Source organism: Mastigoproctus giganteus, chromosome 14, assembly GCF_048544385.1.
Source record: "Mastigoproctus giganteus isolate SK-2022 chromosome 14, ASM4854438v1, whole genome shotgun sequence".
NCBI lineage: Eukaryota > Metazoa > Arthropoda > Arachnida > Uropygi > Thelyphonidae > Mastigoproctus > Mastigoproctus giganteus.
Genome location: NC_143588.1, coordinates 40493178 through 40517568, shown reverse-complemented (window position 1 = coordinate 40517568; position 24391 = coordinate 40493178). Strand labels below are relative to the sequence as shown.

General features: G+C 38.0%; 1 protein-coding gene across 1 annotated transcript in view; it reads right to left on the bottom strand.

Annotated features, from left to right (window-relative positions):
• LOC150075078 (uncharacterized) overlaps nt 1–24391 on the bottom strand; it is a 275156-nt gene that overhangs the window by 39202 nt on the left and 211563 nt on the right. Inside the window, exon 13 of the mRNA XM_090389084.1 lies at nt 12809–12905. Within this exon, the coding sequence (XP_090245210.1) occupies nt 12809–12905 (97 nt within the window). The remainder of the gene's footprint in view (nt 1–12808; nt 12906–24391) is intronic.

Here is a 24391-nt window from a genome sequence, read left to right as displayed (position 1 = left end):
AACAGCAAGCTTACTCCTGTGCATCAAGCAACAAAGAGGCAAGGCAGAATGCACTGGTCCCAAAGGAACTAGTTATTATAAAGGTTAACAGTTGGTGACTCTATTGTCAGGGAGACTGGGAATATACTATGCAAGAAGGATAGGTGGAACAGGACCAGGGTATGTCTGCCAGGGGCAAAGGTTGATGATGTTCTAGAGCAGATATCATCTTTTAAGGGAACAAAAGGTGACACTGTTGTACACATTGGAACTAATGACATTAAGAGTACGAGATCTGCAGATTTACTCAACAAGTACAGGTCAATGTTGAAAAAAAGTTGCGAGTTAGGGTTGAATGTGAAAGTGTGCAATTCTACCCAGATACGATAAGAGGGAGTATATGATGAAAGCCTTATCAATCAATTTGGCCCTGGAGAGATTGTGCAAAGCTCAAGGGGTAGAATTTTTTTCAGCCTGGTCTGTGCTTGTTGACAGGAGAGACTGCTTCTACAGGAATGGAGTACACTTAAATAGAAAGGGTGCAAGAATATTTGTGGATGCTATCGAGGCAGTGTTAGGTGGGTCGGAAAACACCTAGCTTGGGGAGATACGCAGATTAAAAGGTTAACAGTGGCCGCAGGCAGAGGCAAAAGTGATTATTGCACTGTTTCTATTACAATGAGCATCAGCCTGGAAAGCAAGGTAATGGAGATTTCCAGGACTGCTGGGAGTCATAGTGGAACAAGTAAATACATGGGCTGTGTTAGGGTAACTAAGAGTACCAACTCAGCCAAGTGCATGTAACATGCATATACACCAATATTAGCAGTGCAGTTAATAAATTTGATGAGATTGAAGTGCTAGTCAAGACATCAAATGTAGATATTGTTGTGATATCAGAGACATGGAGTCACACAAATATAAGCAGTGCAGAATTGGAATTTGGGGAGTACAATGTGTACAGAAAGGATAGACAAGACAGGAAGGGAGGAGGGGTTATGCTGTTAGTTAGGAAACACATAAAATCTAAGGAAGTGCATCCCATTGATGTTGGTGGACAATGCAATGTTGAGTCTGTTTGGTGTGACATAAACACGGGAAAGGAAAAATGAGAGTAGGCGTGTTTTATAGGCCTAATGAATCTGATGAGTATAATGAGCAATTGTGCAGAGAAATAGAGTGGGCCATTAAATAAGAATGTCTTATAATGGGGGATATTAACCTTCCAGATATTGACTGGAATTTGTGGATTGGTCACTCACACACTAGCAACACTTTTGTGGATTTATTCGATGACTGTTTCTACAGCAACATGTTTGAGAGGCAACAGGAGGGAGTAATACTCTTGATCTGATTATCAGCAGTGATTATTCATGCATTAAGAATTTGCAGATAAAGGAACCACTAGGTGACAGTGTTCACAATGTACTGATGTGGGAATTACTTAAAGAGGTAACTATCATCAAGGCTAAAGGGAAGTACTTTTGCTTTTGGAAAGTGACTACAGGGGTCTCAGACAGATTTTAAATTGTGTACAGTGGGATCAACTGATGATGTTACCAATGTTGAATTCTAAATGGGAAGCCTTCAGGGACTTAATTTTGGAGGCTACTAGGCTTTTCATTCGAACTAAGAAATACTGTTCAAGGTTTAGGCCCAAATGGATGTCAGAGGAATTAATGAGGCTCGTGGCAGAGAAGAAAAATGTATGGGATGCATATAAAGCATCAGGTGACACAGAAGCCTATGGCACATATGAACTAGTCTATAATCTATTGTTCAAGGTTCAGGCCTAAATGGTTGTCAGATGAACTAATGAGACATATGGCAGAGAAGAAAAATGCATGGGATACATACAAATTAATGGGTGACATGGAAGCCTATGATAGATATAAGTTGGTCTGTAACCAAGTCACAAAGGAGATTAGGCAGGCAAAGGCAGATTATGAGAAATCCTTGGCAAAGGACGCAAAGAAAAACAGAAAAGAGTTCTTTACCTATTTAAACTCAAGAAGGAAAGGGATGAATCAGATTGGTCCACTGGATGTTGATGGTTCAACAGTTGAGGATCCTGCTCAGGTGGCTAACAATCTAAATGAGTATTTTGCATCTACATTCACACATGAGGAGTTATTCAGGAAGGGGAATGTCGTAGGTGAAGTAAACATTGGCAGTGAGCTAGATTATTTTCTAATAACTGAGAGGAAAGTGGAGGAGAAATTGCTGAGGATAAACATAAAAAAGGCACCAGGGGTGGATGGGATCTATCCAGTTATATTAAAGGAGGCAGCAAAGGAAGTAAGCAAACCCCTAGCCATAATTATGAGAGCTTCTTTGGACTCAGGGGAGGTACCCATGGACTGGAGATGTGCAAATGTAACCCCAATTCACAAAGGAGGATCAAAGGCTGACACAAGTAATTATAGACCTGTTAGTTTAACTTCGGTTCCAGGAAAATTAATGGAGGCACTGGTTAAAGAAGCACTGCAGGATCATCTGGACAAGAATTCAGTTATAGCTCAGACACAGCATGGTTTTGTTAAGGGCAGGTCTTGTCTGACCAATTTGATTGGATACTATGATGTAGTCACAAAAGAACTGGATGCAGGGAATAACTTTGATATTATATATTTGGATCTTAGAAAGGCTTTTGATACTGTTGCGCATGGAAGACTGCTGCACAAATTGGAGAAGTGTGTCATTGGAGGCAAATTGCTGCTATGGATAAGGGGATGGTTGAGTGGCAGAAGACAGAGAGTGGTAATCAATGGACACTGCTCAACGTGGACTAATGTTATTAGTGGAGTTCCTCAGGGTTCAGTGTTGGGTCCATTGTTGTTTTCTGTATTTATAAATGATATTGATGATGGTGTATCAGGCTTAATGTCCAAGTTTGCAGACGATACCAAGGTTGGCAGGGTTGTTAAGGACACTACTTATACTATGCTGCTGCAACAGGATCTGGAAAGGTTGAGCAGATGGGCTGAGAGGTGGCAAATGAAGTTTAACATTGACAAATGTAAAGTACTACATATGGGAAACAGTAACCCCAGAGCAACGTATCAACTCTGTGGTACTACGCTGACAGGGGTAGAGATGAAAAGGACCTGGGGGTAATTGTGCAGGCAGATATGAAGTTCTCTGAGCAGTGCAGACGAGCTGCAAGAGTAGCTCATGGTGTCTTGTCAATGATATACAGGAATTTTTCTAGCAGGGATAAGGATGTGATTATTCCCTTGTATAAGGCATTGGTCAGGCCACACCTTGAGTACTGTATACAGGTCTGGAGGCCTCATTTCAAGAAGGATGTAGAGCTGCTCGAACGAGTACAGAGAAGGGCAACAAGATTAGTGAATGGAACAAAGGGTTGCTCTTACGAAGAAAGGCTTAAGTTTTGCAAATTACAGAGCCTGGAGACTAGGCATTGGCGAGGTGATCTGATAGAGGTGTATAAGGCTTTGAATGACTTGAGCATGCTCAATGCCGATGGGATTCTTCCTCTTGCTCAGAATAATCACCTGAGAGGGCATAAATTCAAATTGAGGAAGGACGGATGTCGGATAGATGTGCGGAAATTTGCCTTTAGCCAGCGGGCAGTTGGTTTGTGGAATAGACTCCCATCGCTTGTTGTTGAAGTTGATAGCCTAAATAAATTTAAGGCTCAGCTGGACAGGTATTTCGAACGAACGGAGGGGTGAAATGGGAGTAGTGGTTGTTTTTTTTTTTTTTTTTTTTTTTGGCTGATGCTGAATAAGCTTGCTTTCTTGCATCATATGCCTCTGCTAATGCTAAAGTCACAAAGGCAGTTAGGCAGGCGAAGGCAGATTATGAAATATTTGGCAAAGGATGCAAAGAAAACAGCAAAGAGTTCTTTACTTATGTACTCTAGAAAGAAAGGGATGAATCAGATTGGACCACTTAACACAGTTGGGTTAACTATTGATGATCATGCTCAGGTAGCTGATAAACTGAATGAGTATTTTGCACCTACATTCACACATGAGGAGTTATTCAATGACGGGAGTGCCGGAAGTTTATCAAACTCTTAACAGGGAACTAAGTGATTTTGTAATAACTAAGAGCAAAGTGGAGGAGAAATTGGAATGGAGGGGATCTATCTAGTTATATTAAAGGAGGCAGCAAAGGAGGTAAGCAAACCCTTAGCCATAATTAATGTATCGTTTGGTGTGATCTCCCAGGTCATCCCATTTTGCATCCTCCGTATAAGGATGCAAAATGGGATGACCTGGGAGATTTCTTTTCTTCTTTTCCTTGGTCAGATTACTGTTTCAAAACTTCTGATGTCAACGTTCGCTCAGATTGTGTCAGTGAAATTATCCTTGTAGGCAGGGCAAGTTCTGGTAGGTGTGCAGTGTGTGCATGCACACAGGCAGCCAAATTCCTAGGGCGGCCGATAGTGCACTTTAAAGAATAAAATTAAAATGTAATTTAATATTGTTTTAAATCATGGTCGGTGATGAAATAGCGAACGTGCAGAGAACACAATAAATAATATTGTGTTCTCTAAATTTTCATTCACAATGAAAGTTAATCATAAAAATAACATAACATTACCATAAAATTAAGAAGTCATACCAACATTCACAATGGGAACATAAACATGACCGTAAACATATTTGGTTATCTGTTATTTGTTTGTTTTTTTTCTTTTTTTAGGAGCATTATTGGGCATTATTACTAAGGCCATATTGCTCCGGAGATATGCGGTGGTCATTTCCTCATCCTCCGTATTTGGTGGTCACGGGCTCGAACCCCAGTCTGATCAGGAAATGTGTGCTATGCACTGCTGCTCCTGCCCACCTGGGTACAGAGGCGCGACATATTTGGTAACAATGGAAGATTCAACAATGGGACTTCCATAACCTCTACGATTGTGTCTTGTTTTAAACCACGTAAACAAAAGCATAAAAGCTTGGAGTTTGCAAACTTTCATGTTAACGTCTTATGATTAAGTTTAATGTTACACTTACGTAATTCATTGTGAATAGTTTCATTAAATAACATAGGTACAAGGTTTTATGCTTATGTTATGTTTAATTTTCATTGTGAATTGGCTTTATTCCTGTACCGTTAATCTTAAAGCAATACTTACATCATTGTTTTAATTGTTGACGGAACCAAAAGGAAATTTAAATAAAGAGAGAAATGCGCACGAACGTTATTAATTTAAATATTCACCCAACAATCAATTCTCTTGTCCACCGTTTTCAACATTTTCACAGCAAAAAATTCGCTACTACCGAGTGAGCAGTGGATGGAAAACGAGTGCATAAATCATAAATGTAACCTAAGAAACTGTCGTGTGTGATTAGAGCTTTTGCTGATAAAGAATAAACATAACAGGTACATCTTTTAATTTTGTGCTTATTTATTTTTATTTAATGTAATTTAATTTAGGGCACCCGCACAGAAAGGTTTAAGTCAGGTTTGGGTCATTACAAAGTTTTTATACATTCGAAAAGAGAAAAAATAGTTTGTGCCCTGTAAGCAAAGAATTATTATTATTATTATAGGTTCAAATATGTCAGATAGGAAAACAAAACGTCAGTCTTTTTTATCGCAAGCGGAAGAATGAAAGTGATAAGGAAAAGAAAAAACTATGAGAATCCATGCTGAAATTCATAAAATTGGACAAGGGTGACCCGGTCAGTCGCTTCAGAATTCATTTCAGACAATAAGAACGAAATGGAAGGTGAAAAATCACCTTCCACTTCATTAAGGAAGGTGATTTTTCCTTCCTTGACAAGAAATATCAGTGCCTGAATCAAGCTGTGGTGAGGATAATTTAGAAAATAATAACTGTGTTAAATTGACGGCCAAATATGATATAGGGGATCCTTTTAACTGGCCACCAATTGTTAATAATCGGTCATTAGAACTCATAATGGACCTGTAACGCCTCAAAATATGAAGTTTCCTAAAGATAACAATGGAAGATCATTTTCTGCGTCAAAATATATGAGACTTTTACCTAACGGTGAAAAGTTCAAAGAACTTGGTTAATCTAGCCTACAAAATCAAATAGTGTGTTTTGCGTTTGTTGCAAACAGATAGTCAAGGGTTTTCAGATTGGCGACATTTAGCCACTCATTTATCACAGCATGAAACGAGCGTAGAACATGTGCAAAATTGTAAAAAGTGGTATGAATTAAAAACATGCCTCGACAACAATTGTACAATTGACAAAGAACAACAACGGTACTTTGAATTTGAAAAAAGACGACAGCAAGCCAATATTGAAAGAATCATTGCAATTGTCCAGTTTTTAGCAGGGCAGTATTTATCTTTCAGAGGTAAAAATGATAAATTTTATGAAACGAATAATGGAAATTTTTTAAAGACTATAGAAATGTCGGCGAAATTTGACCCCATTATCTCACAGCATGTGAATAACATAACACAATCTTAACCTGCTAAAAGTCATATACCTCATTACTTAAGCAATGCTTTTCGAAATGAAATCATATCTGTTTTAGCAAGTGGCATAAAATCAAAAATCAAGGAATTTGTGAAGAAAGCAAAATATTTTTCGGTAATTCTTGACTGCACGCCAGATGACAGTCACACTGAACAGATAGCCATTTGTAGTAAGAATTGTAAATATAGACACTTCTGATGCAGTTCGAGAATTATTTCTTGGGTTTTATCCAGTATCAGACACTATAGGGGAAGGTTTATGTAATTATCTTTTAAGTGAACTCTTAACAGATTATGAATTAGATATTCAAGATATGCGTGGACAAGGGTATGATAACGGGGCAAATATGTATGGTAAGCATAGTGGCTTGCTGAACAAATTTAGGAATATAAATCCCAGAGCCTTTTCTCTACCTTGTGCATCTCATTCATTGAATTTAGTTGTAAATGATGCTGCCAAAGTAACATTTGAAACAGTTAATTTTTTTAACATTGTTCAAGAATTGTACACATTTTTTTCTGCATCTCCTTACAGATGGGCTATACTAAATTGTAATATCACTAAATTAACACTGAAATCTGTAAGTGATACAAGATGGGAGAGTAGAATAAAAGCAGTGCGACCTCTCAGATTGCAATTAAGTGAAGTCTTGAAAAGTTTAAATGACATAATAGATGATAATTCCAGAGACATGAAAACAAAACATACAGCTCAATGTTTGTTACATCAGGTTGCGTCTTTCAAGTTTATTTGCTCAGTCGTTATATGGAACAACATTCTGTCAAAAATTGATGTTGTAAGTAAAATATTGCATTGCCCTCAATCCAACATAAATGAATCTCTTAATGTGTTGAATGAGTTTTTTAAATTTCTAAGTGCAGCCAGATCTGATGAAACATTTAATAAATATATTAGGGATGCAGAATTAAATGTAGTGGCAAAATTTCCAGTTGTAAGGAGTAGAACTAAAGTTTGCCATTTTGATTATGAAAGTCCTGATGAACAAATTATAAATCAAAAAGAATTGTTTAGAATACAATTTTATCTAACAATTGTTGATACAACCTTAAATTCCATTCAAGAAAGGTTTGAAAATCTAAATGAATGTAATAATGTATTTAAATTTCTTTGTGAATTTGGAGAAATGACTGAAGAGGAAATTAATAAATCTTGTTTTGATTTAGATGTTTTCCTTCAAATTGTGGTAATAAAGGAAGCACAAGTATTAAGGATATTGATGGTCTTCAGCTCTTCAATGAGCTGATAACATATATAATTTTGAGCAGTGGAATTGCAGACCCATTAAAAAACGACATATATTACAAAAAATAACTTGATGTCATCATTTCCTAATATATTTATAGCTTTGAGAATTTTTCTGACATTACCAGTTAGTGTAGCATCGGGTGAAAGGAGTTTTTCGAAACTCAAACTTATAAAAAATATTTAAGAATGTCAGTGACTCAAGAAAGGTTTAATGATCTAGGACTGTTAGCTATAGAAAAGGAATTGTGTGAAAGTTTAAAATTATCAAATTTATTGATGAATTGGAAAATAAGAAAGCAAGAAGAGTGCAGTTCTAACTTTATGGGTGCATTTCATTACTTCTGTTTGATATCTTGTACATTTTTTATTTGAATCAAATTAAAATAAATATATCAAATATTTTTATGGATTTTTTTACCCCTGTCAACTATATGGAACTGTCATAAAAACATAATAGTAGGCTCGCATAAGTTGGGTTAGGTTATGAATCTACTCGCGATCCACATTGATAGGGGCGACCAAATATCTCTAGCACGCAGGTGGCTAACAGCACAAAACCGGCCCTGCTTGTAGGAATGGAATCCTTTATTCTACAATCCAATTTAAAATCTCGTCCTTTATCTAAACCTTGGTTTTCCAATAAATGTGCTAAGGGTGTTCAAGAGAAGAACATTGCATATCGTAATTGGCTTGTTTCCAAATCTTCAGATTCCTTTTCTACCTACACCAAGGCTCGCAATAATTGTAAAGCAGTTGTTAATAAATCCAAACTTGATTTTGAACAGGCTAAGAGTAGAAAACTTGCTTCTTGCCCTAATGGTAGCTGGGCATTCTGGTCTTTTGCCAAAGCTATTGGCCGCAACTTTTGCCCTTCTCTGCTCCCACCTCTGTCAAAACCAGATGGTTCTGTTGTCACATCAGCCAAGGATAAAGATGACCTGCTAGCATCCCATTATTCTTCCAATTCCTGTATCAGTGATCATGGTAAAACACCTCCCACCATTCCCAACACGCTCCATTCAATACCTCCTATGGTATCCCGTTAAAAGGATGTCAGAAGGATTTTGATGAATCTTGATGCTAAGAAAGCTCCAGGTCATGATGGTATTTCTCCACTTGTTCTTAAAACCTGTGCTCCTGAACTTACTCCTGTTCTTTGCTGCCTTTTTTCACTTTCTTATTCCAAAGGTGTTTTTCCTTCTGCTTGGAAATTTGCTGATATCCAGCCAGTTCATAAAAAAGGGTGACAAATCCCTCCCATCAAATTATCATCCCATTGCAATTACTCCTAGTCTTTCTAAAGTAATCAAGAAATCAATTAACCGCCAACTCTTAAACTAACTAGAAACCTTCTGTCTGATCAACGATCACCAGTATGGACTCAGTCAGTGTCGATCCACTGGTGATATTCTGTTACCCATTTATGGACAAATTCAATGGAAAAGTTTGGGGAAACACAAGCAGTTGCTCTTGACATTTCAAAGGCTTTCAATCATGTTTGGCATAAAAGTCTCCTAAACAAGCTTCCATCTTATGGTTTACCAACTGTTTTTTGCAATTGGTTATCCAGTTTTCTCTCTGATTGCTCACTGAGGGTGATGGTAGATGGCTCTGTCTTCTAACTTTTCCACTAATGCTGGTGTCCCCCAAGGTTCAGTTCTTTCCCCCACTCTTTTCCTCTTGTATATTAATGACCTCTTCCATTGACTGGAAATCCTATCCATAGTTTTGCCGATGATAGCACGTTGCAGTCCACTTTCCATTTTGAGAAACCTTGCCCTACTCAATCAACTTCAACTTCTCGAATATCCACTACCCATTCCTTAAATGCCGATCTCCAGGGGGGCAAAGACAACTAAGTTGATTTCAATCCTTCTAAAACTCAGTCTTGTCTTATATCTCGCAAAAAGGATTCTTCTGCTCCTATGCTTATCTTTGGTGACACTCGAATTTCTAGGCAAAATGATATATCTCTTTTGGGGATTACCCTGACTTCTAATCTCTCTTGGCACAAGCACATTACAAATATTGTTTGCTCTGCATCTAAAAAACTTGGTTTTCTCTTTCGCTCTCAGCGTTACTTTTCTTCCAAACAGCTGCTCACTCTGTATAAATTGCAAATCCGCCCTGCCATGGAATATTGTTCCCACATCTGGGGTGGTGCCCCCAAAACCTCTCTCAGGCTTCTAGATTCCATTCGGAAGAGAGCAGTTAGATTAATTAATGACTCCTCTCTAACAGAGTCTCTCCACTCGCTGTCTCTTAGATGTACTGTTTCTACTGAATGCCTTTTCTACAGATACTTCCATGGGCACTGTTTTTCTGAATTGGCTTCTATAATTCCCACCCTCTCTTTCAAAACAGTCCAAACATGTGCCGCCACCAGCCGACATCCATTTACTGTCCAACTTCAAACTCACAGAACCAACTTTTCATCTTCCTCGTTTATTCATTCAACTGCCGTTTTCTGGAACAGCCTTCCTTCATACATATTTCCTGAAATTTACAGTCTACAGAAGTTCAAGTCTAATGTCAACAAATATCTTCTTTCATCTTCTCAACCTCCAACCCAAGCACGGTACTAAGTACTATAGGTTCTAATACCTCTCGTGTTTGACGTTTTCATAAAAAAAAATAATAAATAAATAATAATTATGAGAGCTTCCTTTTATTCAGGGTAGTTCCCCATGGAATGGAGGTGTGCAAATGAATCACCAATTCACAAAGGGGGTTCACAAAAGGTGACACAAGTAACTATAGACCTGTTAGTTTAACTTGTGTTCCTGTGAAAATAATGGAATCACCGGTTAAAAAAGCATTGCAGGATCATCTAAACAAGACTGCAGTAATAGTTAAGACACATCATGGATTAGTTAAAGAGAGGTCTTGTCTGACCAATTTGAGTAGATACTATGATGTGGTCACAAAGGAACTGAATGCCAAAAATAATTTTGATATCATATACTTGGATTTCCGGAAACTTTTGATACTGTTGCACATGGAAGACTGCTGCACAAATTGGAGAAGTATGGCATTAAGCATAAGTTGCTACAATGGATAAAAGGATGGTTGAGTGGGAGAAGACAGAGGGTGGTAATCAATGGGTGCTGCTCTTTGTGGGCTAATGTTATTAGTGGAGTCCCGCGGGGTTCAGTGTTGGGCCCATTGTTGTTTTGTATATTTATCAATGATATTGTTGAAGGTATATCAGGTTTAATGTCCAAGTTTGCAGATGATACGAAGGTTGGCAGGGTTGTTAATGACAGTAAACACAGTATGCTACTCCAACTGGATCTAGATAAGTTGGGCAAATGGGCTGGGAAGTGGCAACTGAAGTTTAACATTGACAAATGCAAAGTACTGCATATGGGTAGCAATAATCCAATAGAAAAGTACCAACTGTGTGGTACTTTTCTATTGGAAAGTACCACACAGTTGGTTCTTTCCAATAGTACTTTTCTACACTCAGGAAAGTAGAAAGTGAAAAAGACCTGGGGGTAAAGACCTGTGCAGTCAAACTTTAAGTTCACTAAGCAGTGCAGACGGGCTCCCAGGGCAGATCATGGAGTCTTATGAATGATATATAGCAATTTTGCTAGCAGGGACAGGGAGGTGATTATCCCATTATACAAGGCAATGGTCAGGCCACACCTAGAGTACTGTGTACAGGTCTGGAAGCCTCATTTTAGGAAAGGAGTAGAGTTGCTAGAACGAGTACAAAGAAGGGCAACAATATTGGTGAGGGGGAATAAAGTGGTGCTCTTACCAAGAAAGCTTAAGTTCTGCAAATTGCAGTGCCTGGAGAGTAGGCACCTGCAAGGTGATCTGATTGAGGTGTATAAGGTCTTGAATGGGTTGAGCAAGCTGAATGCTGATGGGATTCTTCCTCTTGCTCAGATTAAGAACCTGAGGGGGAACAGTTCCAACTTGAGGAAAGACAGTTGTAGAATAGATGTGCAGAAATTTGCCTTTAGCTAGCGGGTAGTTGATTGGTGGAACAGACTTCCATCTTTTGGAGTGGAAGGTGATAGCCTAAATAAATTTAAGGCTGAGCTGGACAGGTATTTGGAATGAATGGAGGGGTGAAATGGATGGAATTTTTTTTTTTGGTTGACGATGCTGCATAAGCTTGCTTTTTTGCATCGTATGCCTCTACTAATGCTAATGCTAATTATCATTCCAGAACTTTTACAATTTTAGAATATACTGGTAAGGTAAAGCAATTCAATAACAATATGTTTTTGGTAAAGCAGTTCAATAACAATGTGAACTCAAAACAGTACAATAACAGTACATATTTCTCTAGATAGCTGGTGATATTAAATACATATATGAAGCTGAATAGTGAAGGCAAATATAATGAGTTCAGATATTTTGAAATGAACAATTCAAAAGAACAGAGTTTGCTTTGTTTTGTTTCAAAACTGGTAAAATATCTCCAAAAGCATAACAAGAAATGGGCACCTCCGTAGCCAGGTGGGAAGGAGCAGCAGTGCGTAGCACACGCTTCTTGGTTAGACCGGAGTTCGAGCCCGTCACCACCTAATACGGAGGATGTGGAAAGGACAGGGAATGACCACCGCATATTCCCAGAGCAATATGGCCTTAGTTGTTAATGCTCCTAAAAACCAACAAACAAATAACAAGAAATGTATATCCTTTGGAGAAGATGTTTTATCAAAAGCAGAAGGTTTATATGGTTTTTAAGATTCAAAACATTCTTGTCTGTCTAACATTTTCTGACCAAGAATGTTGAATATTCCTTCCTGACAAACCCTGACTTTGCTACTTGTTTTTGACTTCTTGTTTCCAAAGACATAACTGAAACCTAAAGGAAAGAAATTTAACAATATTAAGAGATACCTGTCAGTATTAAGAAAAAAAAAAATCCAGACATTCTATTAACAATGGCAAAATCACTGGGCTCAGTGTATTAAGTGTCCTTCTGAGTACTCTCTGAAGGAGACAAGTGATGCAAAATTAGATAAAGTTAATCAAATCTTTATTTTTAAATATGTTTGTATGACTTTGGTATCACTTAAGCACATAAGCATATTCCCAAATTTCATATTTTGTTCTATTAAAAAATATTACTCAAAACATAATTATCCAAGCTATACCTACTTTTTACCCTTTTACTCTGATTTACTGGAGGCAATATGTTACATGAAAGAGGTGCTTGTACAGCCGATGCTAATTCTTCTTTCAGCCATTCAGGTAGCTAGTTAAGATACAAAATGTTAAAAAAACATTTGTGAAATGGAATTATTAAGTACAGTATATCATTAATATAGCTTATAAAATTATTTTAGATAAACATGAATACAACTGTATTTGAATCGTAAGCCACTATATAGTAGCTAAAGGCCTGCAGGTAGGTTGTTCAAAGCTTCAAGGCTTTAAAGGTCTCCACAGTTGGCCTTGTTTTAAGAATACAGCAGTGTATGTGTAATTCACAAAAGAATTACTGAACACTGATACATAAAAATAAGTCACAAAAATGAATAACAGGAATATTTTAAAAGTTTCCACAAACTATTTTCACCCAGTGCATGTGAAATACCAATGAAATGTTTCAGTATTCCCTTATTAATTCAAGTTTTCATTATCTGCACAGTGTAATACAAATTATACATTATGAGATAAACATTACTTTTTTTTTAATAATGACATATGAGATCAATTGCTTTCTTCCTTTTTTTTGTATAAAACAATAATTCAAAACAAAGGTTGTGTAGGACAAAATGGGGGGCCATGCTAATTTAATAAGAATAACTTCTATAATGGAATAAAAATAAAAAATAAATAGGTAAGAGGTATCACGTTATAAGCAAGTTAAGCTAAATTTATGAGTTATTTGCTTTTGTCTCCTTAAAAGTAATTCCCTCAGGCAGCTCTGCATGAAGTCCTCTTCTGACAAAACTGGAATCATTTCCAAAACTTGTTTACAAATATTGATTTTAGGCCTCTTCCCATATGCTGCTGCTGGACTTTCTGTAAAGAGAAAAAAATATATCCCTGTCAGTGAAGTTTTGGTACTTTGGAATAGAACGCAGTCATAGATGGTGTTCCATGGGGAAAATACATTTTTCCATTAAAAATTGCCTCCTCACTCATAATGCAATGTGAGCCAGTGCCTTAATTTCAAGGTTGATGATCAAAATTTGATAAAAATTCTTTATCTATTCCCTATCATTCTGATAGTTATTCTTCAATTAATGGAAACATGTACAGACTTTAGTGACGTTTTCACCAGTTTTTGCCATTTTTAGCTGGGTGATTTGCAAATCATCATGGGCATTCTCTTTCTTCAGAAATTTGTATGTGATTCAAAAACTTGTCCCTCCAACATTACACACTCCCCAAAATTGTCCTGCAATGTTCATAAATTTAGGTAGAAATTTTTCTTGATTTAACCAAAAATATCAGTTCATGCACAGTTCCATAAATTTTATGTATTTTTACATTTTGAAGCAAAATTCATTTAAAATTAATTGAATATTGTGAAACACAATACACGTGCTACAATTTTTAACTACACTAATGACAGATGAAGAAACACATGACAGCATATGCACTGTCAGCTTTCTTATTGGTCAAGACTTATCATGACTTATCATGCCTTATCATGACCATTCCTGGAATTTTCTAGCCAACACCTCATACTCAGCAAAGAATAAAAATTCTGAATCTTAAAAAATATTAAATTTTTAATTGTTACACACAATTTTACACTAAAAAACGAGAATCTTATGTGATACTATTATTATTAGCTATATGGTGCAAGGAAGCCTGAGGCTTATGCTGCACCAACCAAAAAAAAATTTCTGAATTACCCTGAGAGAGAGAGAGAGAGAGAGAGAGAGAGAGAGAGAGAGAGAGAGAGAGAGAGACAGAGAGAGAGAGAGAGAGAGAGAGAGAGAGAACAAGAGTCAGAAGCAGAAGGGAATCACCAAGAAAGGGAAGAACGATGATATCCAGCTCAGGACCCTGGGTGTGCCAAGCCCATACTCACCAGATGTGAGCCCCTGAGGTTATCCACTTACAGTTGCACTGATAGGTTTGTTTGATGGGAAATTTGTATGGTGCATCAGCAGTTGTGGCTGCAGTGTGTTGTATATATGGCATGCTACAGCCATGTATAAGTAATGGGTTATCTAGTTCAGGGGAAGAGAAACTTACAAGACTAATACTAGAAGCCTAGCTTTGGATTTCCGAGCATAAAGAGGGAAATATACAAGTATATAGATCACTTCTAGAAAGGTGAAAATGTCTGGGTTATTTGTTTCATTATCTAAAAGTGAGGTAGTAGTAGTAATGGCAAATGATGTAAGGAATCAAGACTATATAGCATATGCCAAAAAAAAAAAAAAAAAAACCCTGCAGTTCACCCATCCATATCCTCCAAGAATTTGCCCAGTTCTTCTTTGAATTTATTCAACCTATCCACTTCCACAACAACGGATGAAAGGCTGTTCCAACAATCGACCACCCACAAAGAAAACTTCTGTACATCTATCATGCAATCATCCGTCCTCAACTTGAATGTATGCCCCTTCATGTGTGTAGTCTCTGCAAATGGAAGAATGCCATTAACATTCAGCTTATTCAATCCATTCGAGGTTTTAAACACCTCAATCAGATCTCCTCACAGGTGCCTAGTCTCAAGATGCTGCAATTTGCAGAACTGAAGCCTTTCTAGGTAAGAGCATCCTTTTGTTCCCTTCACCAGTTTGGGTGCCCTTCTTTGCACCTGTTCCAGCAGATCTACATCACTTACTAAAGTGAGGCCTCCAGACCTGTATACAGTACTCAATATGTGGCCTCACCATAGTGTTATACAAAGGGATAATCACCTTCTTATCCTGCTAGCAAAGTTTCTGTATAACATTAACAAAATCCAATGAGCTGTGCTAGCAGCAAACTGCACAGAGAATTTCATGTCTGATTGCACAATTACCCCTAGGTCTTTTTCATTCTCCACTACCCCGAGTGTAGTATCACATTTGATAAGTTCCTCTGAGATTACTGCAACCTGTATACACACCTGTATACTGTACTCAAGGTGTGGCCTCACCATAGTGTTATACAAAGGGATAATCACCTCCTTATCCTGCTAGTGAAGTTTCTGTGTAACATTAACAAAATATTGAAAAGAACAATGAGTGCAGCACTGAACACTGGGGAACTCCACTGATAACATCAGTCCACAAAGAGCAGTGCCCATTGATAACCACTCTGTGTCTTCTTCAACTTAACCATCCCTTTATCCATAGAAACTTGTCTTTAATGCCACATTGCTCCAGTTTGTACAGTGGTCTTTTATGTGCATCAGTATCAAAAGCTTTTCTGAAATCCAAGTATATGATGTCAAAATTATTTTTTGCAACCAGTCCCTTGCATCATAGTGACCTATCAGATTGGTCAGACAAGACTGCCCCTTTACAAATCCATGCTGTGATTGCAGCATAATTACATGTCCGTCCAGATGATGCTGCATTACTTCTTTAACCAGAGATTCCATTATTTTTCCTGGACCAGATGTTAAGCTAACAATTCTGTAATTACTCATATCGAACCCCCTTTATGAATTGGGGATATATTTTCACATCCCCAGTCAACAGAGACCTCCTCTGAATCCAAGGATGCTCTCATAATTAAGGATAAGGATTTGCTTACCTCTTTTGCTGCCTCCCTTAGTATAATTGGTAGATTTCATCCAACTGACATGCCTTTTTTTATGTCCATCTTCAATAATTCCTCCACAACTTTCCTTTATTTATCACAAAGTCATTTAGCATCTTGTTAGAGTTAGATAAACTTCTGGCATCCCCTTCCCTACAGAATTCCTCGAATAATGTTTGCTGATAATCAGATCAAGGGTATTACTTTCTCTGGTTGGCCCTCAAACATGCTACTGCAGAAAACAATCATCCAATAAATCCAAAAAAGTCTTACTAGTGTGAGAGTGACCTACCCACAAGTTAGAGTCAATATCTGGGAAGTTAAAATCCCCCATTATAAGACATTCTGATTTACTAGCCCAATCTATTTCTCTGTATGCCTATAACACACTCCTATTCTCATTTTTGCTTTCCCACTGCTTATGTCATACCAACTTGACTCAACAATGCAATGTTCACCAATGTCAACTGGATGTACTGCCTTAGATTTCATGTGTTTCTTAACTAACTGCATAACCCTTCCCCCCTTCCTATCTCGTCTATCCTTTCTGTACCCATTGTACCACCCAAATTTCAATTCTGCATTCCTTATATCTGTGTGACACCATGACTCTGCCTTTATCCGCCTTTGATGCCTTGACCAGCACTTGAAATTCATCAAATAAATAAATTTGATGAATTTGATGATAGTAAATAAACTATACTTCTAGCATTGGAGTATAGCATTGGAGTTTGGGGATCGACAGACTAATAGATTAACAGGAGTGCAGGCAGAGGTGGAAGTAAGTCTTACACTGCTTCTATTGAAATAAGTAGCAGCCTGGAAAGCAAGATGCTGGGGATTTATACAACTGGTGGGAGTCAGTCGATCTCCCCAAGCTAGCAGTTTTCCAACCCAATGTATCTGATAGCATCAGCAAATATTCTTGCACCCTATCTATTTAAGTGTATCCCATTCCTGCAGAAGCAATCTCTCCTGTTAACAAGCACAGACCATGCTGAGAAAAATTCTACCCCGTGAGTCTCGCACAATCTCTCCAGGGCCAAATTGATTGACAAGGCTCTCATCACATACTCCCTCATATTGTATCTGGGCAGAATTGCAGACACTTTCAAATTTAACTAACTCATGACTTTTTTTCAACATTGACTTGTATCTGTTAAGTAAGTCTGCAGATCTCCTACCCTTAATGTCATTAGTGCCAACATTTACAACAATATCACCTTTTGTGCCCTTAAAAGATGATATCTGCTCTACAATGTCAGCAACTTTTACCCCTGGCAGACATATTCTGGTCCTATTCCACCTATCCTTTTTGCACGATATATTTCCCATTTCCCTGACAATGGAGTCACCAATAATAACTAGCTCCTGTGGTACCAGCAGATGCTGCCTTGAAGATTTTCACTGTGTTACCTGATGCACAAGAGTGAGCTGTGGCATTGAGTTGGGCAGGTTTTCGTTTCTTCAAGGGCATCTGCCCTACTCCTCAAACTCTCATAGACACCCATCAGAATGCTGAGTTGGTGCCTAATTTCTTCACACTCTCTGGACTTAACACACACAAAGACATTCTCCTTGGCTAAATCATGTCCTGTTCCAGAAAGTTCCACATACATTTCACAAGTTGCACATTTTTTTGGATTGTGATGTGTTGTTGAATTAGCCCTTCAGTTTTTCCCTGAGTGACAACACTTCCGCTACTTTGTGCCCCATTGCTTTGCTGCTCCGGTCTGGGGCATGATTTTCATTTACATTAAGTTTAATTGATTAACAATGAAAATTTATAAGATTAATAAATTTAAGTGATCAATTGACAACACTACACTAAGCTAACAGATTCCTAAGCACAGTAATACTACACAATAATACTTTGCAGTAATACTTCAAGTTTTACGTTATACCTTATGCTATCTAATTCAAGACATATGCTATGCTATACTGTACGATCTAATTGACCATAACAATGGCGATAAGCCAACTGGGCTAGACGGGTGGGTAAAGTGCCTGCCTGACGACCCAAAGGTCGCGGGTTCGAATCCCGCCTTGGATCAAAGTACTGCAAAAACCTTGGGAGGCGCATTATGGCCACAGAAGTCGATGCACCAACAACTACCAAAAAAAAAATGGCGATAGGTTTTGAACAGATAAAGGTTCTACATATATTAAGTAGTAACCTACTCTAGCTAAATTCAAAATAATCTAAGGAGCGTGACTAAGATTATAAAGCTACTTATAGAATATAATTTTATATGACAATTAAGTCAATAAAATGGCAAAGATTTATCAAAAATTTATCTGTTTGCTGGAGCTGAAAATTCTTTGCCTACACATGCTTAACATTAGTAAGTTGGTACACATTAGTAAGCTAAACCTACACATTAGTAAGTTGAATGTGCCAATACTGTTTGTAAAATTTATGTAGAGTTCAAGTGTTTAACCCAACAGTATTATCAGCCATCCTTCTTTTGTAACATGATTGACATCACATAGCGATTGACAGTTGATCCTAAACTTTAACTTTAATATTTGAAAAAAGTATTGGGTTTTTTAAATTGTGTTTGGAATGCACTGATCTGAACCTTTTTCCAGTATTGCAATGCTTATTAATTTTATTTCCTCATTTTTTAAATCATAATTGAAAATTTTGCAAATGCTGCACTCATTAGTTTTAATGAACAAAAAAGGTTAATTATATTTAAATTTTCAGAAATATGTTAGTCACATAAAAGAAAAACATGAAACAATTAATCTACGATAAATTTAAGTTTGTGGAATCACTAATTGCACAAACTTTAGCTTTACCACAACACAACAGATCTTGTTGGGAACAAGGGTAGCCGAAGTTTTTACGGCTCAGGAAAATAGTGAAGTTTTTTCTGTTTTATTAACTTAAATTGGAATATGAACTTATTTTCTAGAGTATCTTTATATTCCTAGTTATGATACTTAGTTTAAATTTTAACTTAGATAGAGATTTTGTAGGTTATTACTTAGTATTGGTAAGGGTATCCAATCCACATGTTTTAAAAATTTTGCAGAGCTGGTTAGCCGCTTTACTGACTAATTGTTATATTAAATTATTTTCTATAAGTAGCTTATAGACCTAGTAGAGATTTTGGAAGTTCATTAATACTTAAGTGCCCATAGATTTACAGTTCGTAACTTGCCGCCATTGTTATATAATACAATGTTATATCCCAAAATAGATAGAGTTCGTATAGTATAGTATAGTATATAATATTATCAATTAATCTTGTTGAATTTCATTGTCAATTAAATTGTACTTTTTAACTAAGTACATATAATGACAGATTTTACAAACGTAACATAATTAATACATAACTGATACAGAAGTTATATAAAGAAACTCGAAGATAATACTTGATACTGAAAAATATATATAGTGTTACAACTGCATTGGGACACAAGTTTAGGATTATAATTTTTTTTAATGAAATTGAAATTTTATTAAAATTGAATCGAAATCATGACTCAGACCAGAGTAGCAAAGCAAAAGGCTCAAGCTAAATGGAGTGTTGTGGCTCAGGAGAGAACTGGGGGGGGGGGGGCAGTTGCCCTCTGAATCACAGCCTTTTAAAATGCACTGCTTGCTTGGTGTTTGGGGAGCAATCAGGTAGGGACTTGACATTGCCAAGGGGGATGACTTTGGTTGTGCGTGATGTAAGGTGTGTGAGGAAGTGAGGCAACAACTCAGTGTTGTTATGGGCCTATATGAGAGCTTGAAGGACAGGGTGGATGCCCTCGAAGGATCTAAATTGAGGAGCCCATCAAGCTCTCAGCTGCCCACAACAATGCTAGAGCTTGCACTTGATCATCATGCAACACAGTAGCAACCCCCAAGGCAGAATGCACTGGTCTCACAGGAACTAGTAGTTGTTGGCGACTCTATTGTCAGGGAAATGGGGAACATGCTATGTAAAAAGGATAGGTGGAACAGGACCAGTGTATGTCTGCCAGGGGCAAAGGTTGGTGATGTTGTAGAGCGGATATCATCTTTTAAGGGCACAAAAGGTGATATTGCTATACACATTGGCACTAATTATATTAAGAGTAGGAGACCAACAGAATTACTTAACAAGTACAGGTCACTGCCAAACAAAAGCTGTAAATTAGGATTGAATTCGAAAGTGTCTGCAATTCTGCCCAGACACGATAGGAGGGAGTATATGATGAGAGCCTTGTCAATCAATTCGGCCCTGGAAAGATTGTGCAAGGCTCAAGGGGTAGAATTTTTTTAAGCCTGGTCTGTACTTGTTAACAGGAGAGATTGCTTCTACACTTAAGTGCGATACACTTAAATAGAAAGGGTGCAAGAATATTTGCTGATGCTATCGAGGCAGTTTTAAGTGGGTCGGACAACTGCTAGCTTGGGGGGAGGGATACAAGGACTAATAGATTAACAGTAGCCACTGGCAGAGGTGAAAGTGATTCTTGCACTGCTTCTATTGGAATGAGCAGCAGCCTGGAAAACAAGATGCAGGGTATTTCAGAGACTGCTTGGAGTCATTGCAGTACAAGTAAACACATGGCTTGTGTTAGGGTAGCTAAGAATAGGAACAGGTGCATGTACACCAATGCTAGGAGTTTGGTAAATAAATTTGAGGTATTGCTCAAACCATCAAAGGCAGATATCGATGGGATATCAGAGACGTGGTGTCACACAGATATAAGGAATGCAGAACTGGAATTTGGGAGTACAATGTATACAGGAAGGATAGGAAGGGAGGAGAAGTTATGCTATTAGTTAAGAAACGCATAAAATCCAAAGAAGTGAATCCAGTCGACATCGCTGGACAGTGCAGTGTCAAGTCAGTTTGGTGTGACATAAGCATTGGGAGATCAAAATTGAGTGTGTTATACGCCTAATTACTCTGATGAGTATAAAAGAAACTGTACAGGGAAATAGAGTGGCCCAGTAAATCACAGAGTCTTATAATGGGGGATTTTAATTTCCCAGATATTGACTGGAATTTGTGGGTTGGTCACTCATACACTATCAAGGCTTTTGTGGATTTATTGGATGATTGTTTTCTACATCATCATATTCGGGAGGCAACTAGAGGGAGTAATACTCTAGATCTGATTATCAGTAGGGATTCTTCGTGCATTAAGAATCTGCAGATAAAGGAACCACTAGGTGGCAGGGATCGTAGTGTGCTGAAGTGGGATTTATTCAAAGAGGTAACTAACATCAGGGGTAAAGGGAAGGGTTTTTGCTTTCGTAAAGGCGACTACTGCAGTCTGAGACAGTATTTAAATTCTATACGGTGGGACCAACTGATGATGTTACCAACAGCAAATTCAAAATGGGAAACATTCAAAGAATTCAAAACATTCAAAGAAAAGCCGTGAAATAGGGTTGAATTTGAAAGTGTCTGCAATTCTGCCCAGACACGATAGGAGGGAGTATATGCTGAGAGCCTTGTCGATCAATTCGGCCCTGGAAAGATTGTGCAAGGCTCAAGGGGTAGAATTTTTTTCAGCCTGGACTGTACTTGTTAACAGGAGAGACTGCTTCTACAGGGATGGGATACACTTAAATAGAAAGGGTGCAAGAATATTTGCTGATGCTATCGAGGCAGTGTTAGGTGGGTCGGAAAACTGCTAGCTTGGGGGGATACAAAGACAAATATATTAACAGTAGCCACTGGCAGAGGTGAAAGAGATTCTTGCACTGCTTCTATTGGAATGAGCAGAAGCCTGAAAAACAAGATTCAGGATATTTCACAGACTGCTGGGAGTCATTGCAGTACAAGTAAACACATGGGGTGTGTTAGGGTAGCTAAGAATAGAAATAGGTGCATGTATACTTGCGTGTACACCAATGCTAGGAGTTTAGTAAATAAATTTGATGAATTTGAGGTATTGCTCAAAACATCAAAGGCAGATATTGTTGGGATATCAGAGACTTGGTGTCACACAGATATAAGGAATGCAGAACTGGAATTTGGGGAGTACAACGTCTACAGAAAAGATAGACTGGATAGGAAGGGAGGAGGGGTTATGCTATTAGTTAAGAAATACATAAAATCCAAGGAAGTGAAGCCAGTGGACATCGCTGGACAGTGCAGTGTCGAGTCAGTTTGGTGTGACATAAGCATTGGGAGATCAAAATTGAGAGTAGGAGTGTGCTATAGGCCTAATGATTCTGATGAGTATAATAAGAAACTGTACAGGGAAATAGAGTGGGCCAGTAAATCAGAGAGTCTTATAATGGGAGATTTTAATTTCCCAGATATTGACTGGAATTTGTGGGCTGGTCACTCACACACTAGCAAGGCTTTTGTGGATTTATTGGATGATTGTTTTCTACATCAGCATGTTCGGGAGGCAACTAGAGGGAGGAATACTCTTGATTTGATTATCAGCAGTGATTCTTCATGCATTAAGAATCTGCAGATAAATGAACCACTAGGTGGCAGTGATCACAGTGTGCTGAAGTGGGATTTACTCAAAGAGGTAACTACCATTAGGGGTAAAGGGAAGGGTTATTGCTTTCGTAAAGGCGACTACGATGGACTGAGACAGTATTTAAATTCTATATAGTGGGACTAACTGATGATGTTACCAACAGTAAATGCAAAATGGGAAGCATTCAAAGAACTTATCTTGGATGCTACTAGACTTTACATACCAACTAAGAAATATTGTTCAAGGTTTAGGCCCAAATGGATGTCAGATGAACTGATGAGGCATATGGCAGAGAAGAAACATGCATGGGATACATACAAATTAACACATGACACAGAAGCCTATGATAGATACAAGTTGATCTGTAACCAAGTTACAAAGAAGGTTAGGCAGGCGAAGGCAGATTACGAGAAATCTTTGGCAAGGGATGCAAAGAAAAACAGCAAAGAGTTCTTTACTTATGTAAATTCTAGAAGGAAGGGGATGAATCAGATTGGTCCACTTGATATCGATGGGTCAACTGTTGATGATCCTGCTCAGGTAGCTAACGAACTAAATGAATATTTTGCATCGACATTCACACATGAGGAGTTATTTAGCGAGGGGAAAGCCAGAGGTGTATTCAACTCTAGCAGTAAGCTAGAGAATCTTGTAATAACTGAGAGTGAAGTGGAGGAGAAATTGTTGAAGATAAACACAAGAAAGGCACCTGGAGTGGCTGGGATCTATCCAGTTATATTAAAGGAGGCAGCAAAGGAAGTAAGCAAACCCTTAGCCATAATTATGAGAGCTTCCTTGGACTCAGGGGAGGTACCCATAGACTGGAGATGTGCAAATGTGACCCCAATTCACAAAGGAGGATCAAAAGCTGACACAAGCAATTATAGACCTGTGAGTTTAACTTCTGTTCCAGGAAAATTAATGGAGGCACTAGTTAAAGAAGCACTGCAGGATCATTTAGACAAGACTTCAGTTATAGCTCGGACACAGCATGGTTTTGTTAAGGGGAAGTCTTGCCTGACCAATTTGATTGGATACTATGATGCAGTCACAAAGGAACTGGATGCAGGGAATAATTTTGATATTATATACTTGGATCTTAGAAAGGCTTTTGATACTGTTGCACATGGAAGACTGCTGCACAAATTGGAGCAGTGTAACATTGGAGGCAAATTGCTGCTGTGGGTAATGGGGTGGCTGAGGGGGAGAAGACAGAGAGTGGTAATCAATGGACACTGCTCGTCGTGGACTAATGTTATTAGTGGAGTCCCTCAGGGCTCAGTGTTGGGTCCATTATTGTTTTCTGTATTCATAAATGATATTGATGATGGTATATCAAGCTTAATGTCGAAGTTTGCAGACGATACAAAGGTAGGCAGGGTTGTCAAGGACACTACTGACACTATGCTGCTGCAACAGGATCTGGAAAGGTTGAGCAGATGGGCTGAGAGGTGGCAAATGAAGTTTAACATTGACAAATGTAAAGTACTACACATGGGAAACAGCAACCCCAGAGCAACGTATCAACTCTGTGGTACTACACTGACAGTGGTAGAGAATGAAAGGGACTTGGGGGTGGTTGTGCAG